The sequence below is a fragment of the Apodemus sylvaticus genome, chromosome 2 (assembly GCF_947179515.1).
Source record: "Apodemus sylvaticus chromosome 2, mApoSyl1.1, whole genome shotgun sequence".
NCBI lineage: Eukaryota > Metazoa > Chordata > Mammalia > Rodentia > Muridae > Apodemus > Apodemus sylvaticus.
In genome coordinates, this window is record NC_067473.1 from 184,683,301 (window position 1) to 184,691,279 (window position 7,979).

General features: G+C 40.4%; 1 protein-coding gene across 4 annotated transcripts in view; it reads right to left on the reverse strand.

The window, feature by feature from the left end:
• Window positions 1-7,919, reverse strand: part of Ints13 (integrator complex subunit 13) — a 29,143-nt gene extending 21,224 nt beyond the window's left edge. Inside the window, exons 1-4 of one of the 4 annotated variants that reach the window (XM_052175274.1) lie at window positions 7,394-7,919; window positions 6,441-6,676; window positions 4,756-4,830; window positions 820-864 (exon numbers count right to left, since the gene is read on the reverse strand). In XM_052175274.1, coding sequence (XP_052031234.1) covers window positions 820-864; window positions 4,756-4,830; window positions 6,441-6,665 — 345 coding nt within the window. In that variant the 5' untranslated portion in view covers window positions 6,666-6,676; window positions 7,394-7,919. The remainder of the gene's footprint in view (window positions 1-819; window positions 865-4,755; window positions 4,831-6,440; window positions 6,677-7,393) is intronic. The other 3 variants (XM_052175276.1, XM_052175275.1, XM_052175277.1) reach the window with 3 other exon arrangements.
• Window positions 7,920-7,979: the final 60 nt, after the last annotated feature.

Here is a 7,979-nt window from a genome sequence, read left to right on the forward strand (position 1 = left end):
CTTACTCCATCAACACATATTATTTTTGTAATCAATGAAATAAAGGGTTTGTTTTTTTAAGCATTGATTTGCAGTTTCTCTTTACACTGTGATTTGGAATCAGGGTATTGCTAATGTAAAGCTGTTTAGAATGGCACTGGTTCAGCTCTCTTCAACTGCCACAAACAAGTTTTAGCACCAATAACCAAAGAAGAAATTAAAAGTGGGCAGTGTTTTAACAATTTGTACTTAGTGCAAATCAACGTCCACAGGCTCCCATGTTTGCACAGGAGGTCCCCAGCTAGTGGCGCTGTTTCAGGCTATGAAACCTCTGCATTTGGGAGCCCACAAAGCAAATGTAAGGCAGGTCTTTGAGGGAGACAGCCTGGCCTGGCTTCAAGTGTCCCCTTTGGCCTCCTGATCTGCCAATCTCACATTCCCACACAGATAGCTCCAGACAGGGATGCAGTCACCATGCCTTCTCTGCCAAGATGGGACTGTACTCATCTGAAACTTTGAACCAAAGTAATGCTCTCCTCCCTTAAATTGCTTGACAGGCATTATGCCACGACAACAGGAAAAGTAATGAACATGATTATGAAACACATACATGGAGGTACACATGTATGGGTAGAGATGAACATTTTTTAAAATTAGATGGATAAAAGTAACTACAAGAAGAGAGAATATTATTTATAAACTGCTAAATAACCCAGCAAAATAGGAAAAGCTTAACAAGCATTGGTTTACAAGAGGAGATAATATATTTCCTTGGGAAAGCAGAGGGAAAAAAGCTTTGGAGTCAGATATGGATTGACAGTCTCTTCAGTCTTTTATTACCTGTGTGACCCTGGTCAAGCTCTTCTGGCCCTTTTCTTCATCTAACTGAAAAATAATAGAACTTGTTCCATATTAGTGACACTCTTGGTCAAGCTTTATTTAACAGACAAGTAAGACCTAAACCCCTCAAGTGTGAAAATTAAAAACAAAAAACCATGTATATAGACTAGAGATGGGTGCCACACTAGAAAGACCATCTCTGGTAGCTGTGGGTCTTGGGCATTTTGCCTGCATGAGGAAGGAATTACATAGCAAAGAATGTTGAAAGTTCTTCCAGCCTAAATATTTACAACCAGGTGACTTCATTCATTATTCATGAGGATTTCTGACAACTCACTGTGTGAGAATAACCAAAGCACAATGTACTATATACACTTCAAACAAACAAACAAATGCATTCAACATCAGTGACATACTAGAGTTGTCCTCACAATTGAGTTTCGCCCTGATATACTCAAACTTCAGAATACTGAAGGGTTCCTCCCAACACTAGACATTTGGAACTTGCTTCATTTGGTATGCTGGGTTTACTTTATGTGACAGGGTCTGCTGTAGTCCAGGCTACCCTCAAACTATGACACTATGTAGTGAAGACTTATTTTAAATTCCTGATCCTGCTGCCTCAGGAATCGTCCTAGCAAAATCTTCCCTGTCCAATCACACTAAATATTAATACGAGAAGCCTGTAACTGGACAGGGAAAAGGAAGGCAGAGTGAAGAGTTACAAAAACAGAGACAGAGGAAGGAAGACGGAGCAGCAGAAAGATAATCCAGATTCTGCATGGCTGTAAACAGCCACAGGTAGCCATGAATACAATAAGAGGATAGAATAATTGGGATAACTTGTCTAATCTAGGTGGGCATCTTGTGAATTGAGAATTTATTGTTATATAAATCTGACTGGTTAATTATAAGCTTCAAGAGTTTTGATTTCCTGGGTTACTGGAATTTGGGAAGGAAAGACTGGGAGGAGGAAGAGTGCTGACTGGGGCTAGCTCGAAGCTGTGAGACTGCCAGACAGAGAGTAGCTGGTGTAGCTCGGAAACTTGCCCTTCTTTTTAATATTTTTTGCAACGCCTCCTAAATGCTGGGAATATGGGACTGTGCCATCATGCACATCAGAAGTTGTGCCAGCAACTTCTTTTATAGTCATATGCTATGGATAAACCTCCGTAGTGCAGAAAGGAAGAGCTATACCAGTATGTGCTGATTTTTATTTACACACAAGTAGAAAGGTTCCAAGATTTTTTTTATGGCATTTCCTGAAAGATAGTGAAGATGTATAGAATCCTTAAATTGTTTTCAAATAATTAACAAAATATTAAGAATATTCTGGAGAAGTAAAAGTATAAAGGCAAGCCAATAAAACCCCATTTCTTCAGTGACTTACCTCAAAACAATGAGAAGTTAGGCATCCTTACAGTTTAAAAGACTAATCACAAATATTGTAGGACCAAGCACAGTGATAAACACATTTTATAGTCTTCTATTAAAACTAACCTTGGAAGGATTATTTCCATTGAGGAGTATTCATTAACAGAAAAATGTTTAAATAAATTCATTCAAATAGTATATTCAAATATTTCATTAATCTCTTTGTCTCATATTGTTCATAGGCATCAGTGAAGAATTAAGTAGGAAAGGAACTTTTAAAAAGCATAAACCTACCAGCCTTAATTGGGCAGGCATCTAATAAGCTATATGGAGGTAAGGCAGGGGAATCATAATTTTAAGGTCTGAAAAGTCTATAAAGGAGATGCAGCTGATGTTAGAGTGCTTGTCTAGCATGTAGGAGGCCATAAATCTAATCCCCAAGAACATTTCCACCACTGCCACAATAAAAAAAGCACAAAATCCCCATATTAAATGTAGACAATGAATAAAAAAGAATATGGAAATATCACTGAGAATTATAAAAATGGAAAATTGGCAATGAGCATAACAGTACTGAACCTGCTGAAGCCTAAATACCTACATGGGAAGAAAGACAAGATGACAACATGTACAGAAAGGGCGCATTTCCAAGTAGGAGGCACCATGCATCACACAAAGCAAGGCTAAACAAGGTACTAAAAATCCTACAAATAGCTTGAAGGCAGTTATACAGCACACTCCAACTCAGACCCTAGTCTACTAACCTTTCCCAGGCAACCCTAGACAGACACAGAGTCACATTAGTAACATGCCTTGCAGTGTACACCACAGAGTGCAAAGGCAAGGTCCTGAGCTAGCACTGCCCAACAGAGCTTGATGAAATGCTAAATTCCTGTCTGTCCTGGTCCATACAGTAACCACTATCTACCTGTGGCTTACTAAGCACCTAAACATAGCAAAGGGTACAAAGGAACTATAATTAAATTTTAAATAGCCACATAAAGCTAAAACTTCTCTTACATAGCAAAGGTCTACATTAAAAAACGGCAAGATTGAGTATATTCTCAAAGTCCACCTATGAATGGCAGAACCCGCCTTTCTTTCATCCCAGAAAGCTGACAATGAAGTTTACAGCACACAGGTAAAAAAGTAGAGGACACTCTCTGGAGACCCTACAAGATCCCTAAGAGATAATCTGTTGACTGTGACATTTTGCAGTTCTTTAATGAGATCAACTCTGGCTTATAGCACAGTGAAGCCCAGTCAAGAATACCTACCCACAACTGAAGATCTTCTAACTGCCCATTCAGTGACTTGCTAATAAATGACACTGCATAGCCAAAGGTCAGCAGGCATTTAAGTAAAGTCTTAGCATGGAAAGAACTCTGGGCACAGAGAGATCAAAACTGATCTTCAAGGAAGTCCTAATTAATAACCCTACAGTTCTAAAAGCCATGACAAAAAAACGAGAAAAATCTGGCAATAGGACATAATTAAAATATAAGGACAAGCTCTTGAAAATTAAAATAGTCAAATAAAACCTCCAAGTAAGAGTTAAAAGGTTCAAAATAGTCAAATAATAGAGGTCCTCAATGAGAAAAGTAACTTTAACCTGGGAAGTCCAACATCCTATTAATAAATATTCTAGAAAGACATAGAACAGACACAGGAACAGTATCAAAGACACAATTCAGAATTTCCTCTACTAAAAAGAGTGTAAGGTTCAATCTAACAAGTGAGAAAAGACCCACACAGGCAGAACACTGAAAATGTTCAGAATATAAATGAGGAAAGAAAAGATTCTCAAAGACTTCAGCATTTAAATGGCACGACATTAGACTTCAACAGCATCAATGGAATAGTGGAGTGAGATCCTTACAATTTTGATAAAATTATTCCTTCTATATCCAAAATACTGGTAAGAAAAATCATGTTACATGAACTGAGGAGGCCATACTCTACCAGACAAATGAGCACAAAGAGGAATCGATGCAATGTGAGAAGCAGAAGACACCTGGCGTCATGCAGTCAGTGCAGAGGAAACACTGAATTATCTGATACACTTGTGGTAAGACAAACACTGAGAAGATTTGAGAGACATATATATAGGTAAATATGTATACAGGTATACAACAATAGGTATATAGAGGAAAAGGAAATGATAAAATCTACAAATAATCATAAACAATATTTGGCACAGTAGTGAATAATACTTTTATGGATATTATTATGCAAATACAGAATTCTAATAAAAATTCTAACAAAAATTCTGATTAGAAAAAATTAGAAAGGCATGAGTGTGGAAGTTTTAGTAAATCATTACTAACAATCATGATAAAGTTTAAATCAAGAATTCAATAAATGCTATGTAGAAATTGTATTTAACAAGTAAGTAAAAAAAAAGACACTAGAGCTGAGATTTGCTTGATGGGGCTGAAATGGAAAGGGCTGTTTTTTTTTGTAATATAACTTAGGATTTTAAAACTCTGTGAAGATATTTTTTTAAATTAATTATTCTTAGAAAGTTTTACCATTTAGATAATTTTCAAAAACTGCACATACCTCCTGTAAGTTTTGGTCTTCTTGAGTCCATGAATTTAAAACATGTGCTCCCGAGTCACTCACAATGAAATTAACCTAATAGATGTCAAAGAAACAATTAGTATTCCACTCTGCTTTCACTCAGTCACCAGCACACTACACTGTAAAACCACACACAATTCCTAACACTGGCAATCATCTGCTTCATCTATTGTGTAAGCATAAATCCCTAGGACATGCAGCTGTTCTTCCAGCACTGAGTATATGGGAACCCGGTGATAGACATAAAACAGTTTGTCACAACATGGAGAATGTCTGGGGTGAAAAATGTGGTAAAGAAGTATAGGAAGAACACAGCAAATATAATCAACAGGGTAATTTCAGGGAATGATAAATGCCATGAAAAGTAACTCAGTTAACTCCCCAAGACGAGGTGTTGACACATAGATTGTCTACAGACGTAGGTAGCAACTTTAGGGAGCTACAAATTGACTAGTGAACCAGTCACAGAACAAGCCAGGGATAGGTAACTCCAAGTACAGCAAACAGCAGCCAGGAAGGCACAGGAAGGTCTTTAAATTTAAATAAACCCCCCAAAAGGCAAAATCCAAAATAAGTAGAGGGTTTAGAGGGTTTAGAGGTAACCCTGAAGAAGCAGGCTTTCTGAGCACTGATAGCCACAAAAAGCAGTGACAGCCAAATAGCAGTCATGAACTCCATTCTTTCTTCCCCCTCAATAAAATGCAAAGTTAAAAAATACCATAAGGGCTGGGCAGTGGTGGCGCACACCAGTAATCCCAGCACTCTGGGAGGCAGAGGCAGGCAGATTTCTCAGTTCGAGGCCGGCCTGGTCTACAGAGTGAGTTCCAGCCAGGGCTACACAGAGAAACCCTGTCTCGAAAAACCAAAAAAAAAAAAACAAAAAAAAACAAAAAAAAAAACCATAAGGGACAAAAATACAAGTCAGTGGTATAGGGTTTGCCTAGCATGCAGTGTTAGGTTCAATCCTAGTGCAACAAAACAAAACCCTATCAGGTAAGGTGATGAGGACCTTGGTCAAGCAAAGAAACTCATCTGCTAGGTTCCAGCTTAGGCGTCTGCAAGTAAGATGGAGCACATGCCATCTACTCACAAGTAACCCTCAAACAGCTAAGATACTCAAACCTAAAGGTGACTTTAATATTTGGCATTTCTATCAAATGTCAATGTCTCTTCTTACTGATGGAAACAAAAGAAAACAAAAAACAAAACACCACCACCAGCAACAACAAACCGTAAGCTTTTTGGAGCTGGGGCGATGGCTCACATCTTTAATCCCAGAACTTGAGAGAAAGAAGGTGAATTTCTGTGAGTCCAAGGCCAGCCTGGTCTACATAGTGAGATCTAGGACAGGCAGGGCTACAAAATAATAACCTCTCAACATTCCCACCAATTGTTCTTAAAGTTTGGTGCCTGTTCCATACTTGTAACACGTATAGTACTTACTTCATTGGCCTGCTGAGAGGCCAGTAAGTACAAAGCCCTTTGGAACAAGCCTGGAACTTGTAAGTGCTCAGCACCATCATTACTGCTGCCTGTAACTAAATACCAACACTACACTAATCATAAGGGGCAGTTCTGCATACATTTTAACTATTCAGTTATAACCCTACAGTAAATACACAGTTAAGTCATCATCCCATCATACTTTTGTTCATAACACTCACCAGTTTTTTGAAAGGAAATATGTCATACATTATTCTACAATATTCCATGGACGATTCTACTGAGCAAGTCCACAAGGATTTGGAGATGGGGGCCAAAGGGATGATGCCTTGGGTCCTATTCTTCACCAGCATATCAAACTCCACATGCTGCCGACATGATTCTGCCATGTATGGGCAGTGATCCACAACAAAGACTGTTTTATGAGATTCAGAAAAAATCTTCATTTTGTTTTAACCTGTAAAAAGATAAACATACTAGTCAAATGTTGACAGATAACATTTATCTTAAGTGATTTCTCACTTAGGTGTGTTTTCCTCAAGATTTGATAGGGATCCTAAGTTCTGGGAATTTTGTGCAAAAAGGGCCAGAGTAATGGTGCCAGTTCAAAGGATATGCTCCATCATACCATGCAGTAAACTCGCCAAATGTAGTTTATACTTTTTTCTTCTACAAAGCACTTAAAATAGAAGAAAATATCTGTACACATTCTATTTGATTTTTATGCCTACAAACCTAAGGTAACTGCATATTGCGTCTTCCTATGGCTCAAACTCATCCTCTCTCTCAGCTTGCAATACACTACAGTAATTCACCACGTAGACCAGAACAGATGCTATTCCATGCTGGTGAGGAGGAAACACTTCTAAAACTTTTTCTTATAAACACAGAACATGTGGTGCACTGCCCTGCTTCACTCCTAAAATTTAACAATCCCCAAAAAATTAAAAAAAAAAAAACTACATTCTAAAAGTACATGAGAAACAGCAAGTGTGCAGGGTAACGAACAGTCTTACAGTCCCGCTATTAACTCCTGATGCTCCGGAACGCGCCGCGCCGCCCCGCCCCGCCAAAGTCCCCGTCCGCAGCCTTCTGCACACACCTGGCAGCAAGGGGGGGGGGGGGCGAACGAGGTGAGTGGGCGGGGAAGCCCTCGGCATCGGGGTTCGCTTACTTTGGTGCCTGGTCCTGTAGTGAACGAATGGAGGCTGAGGGAGAAGGCAGACGAGGGTAGGTGGGGAGTCGGTGCACAGTCGGTCCGCTACCACCCGCAGATGACTGACTGCCCGGCTCATCTCCCAACACTCCGGCTTCTTAAACGCAGGAGCGCGCGCATGCGCGTGCACGCACAAGAGCGCACTCGGGCTCGCGCGTGCGCACGGCGCTCTCGCACAGCCCCGCCATCTTCCCTTCCCCTTAGAGGCCACTAGAGGCCGAACCGGAAGAGGGCGGAGCAAGTGAGGGAGAAAAAAAAAAAAAAGCCTTTAACGATTGTTCCCAATCAACCGTTGGGAAGAACGGTCAGGACGACCTGAGAGAACCCGCAAAGTACTAAGCCGTGGCCGGGACAAACCGGCCTCGGCTCTGCACAGGCAGAGCCCACCTACTCAACCTCCCCCCTCCGCCTTCAGTCCAGGACTGTAGCACCTCGGAAAAAACGCGAGAGTGAGCGGGCGGCAGGGCAAAGCTGTGAGAGCAGGCGAGAGATAGGCCCCGCCCCCTTCACTTCCACCAATCAACGACCAGAAATTCCCAGGAGG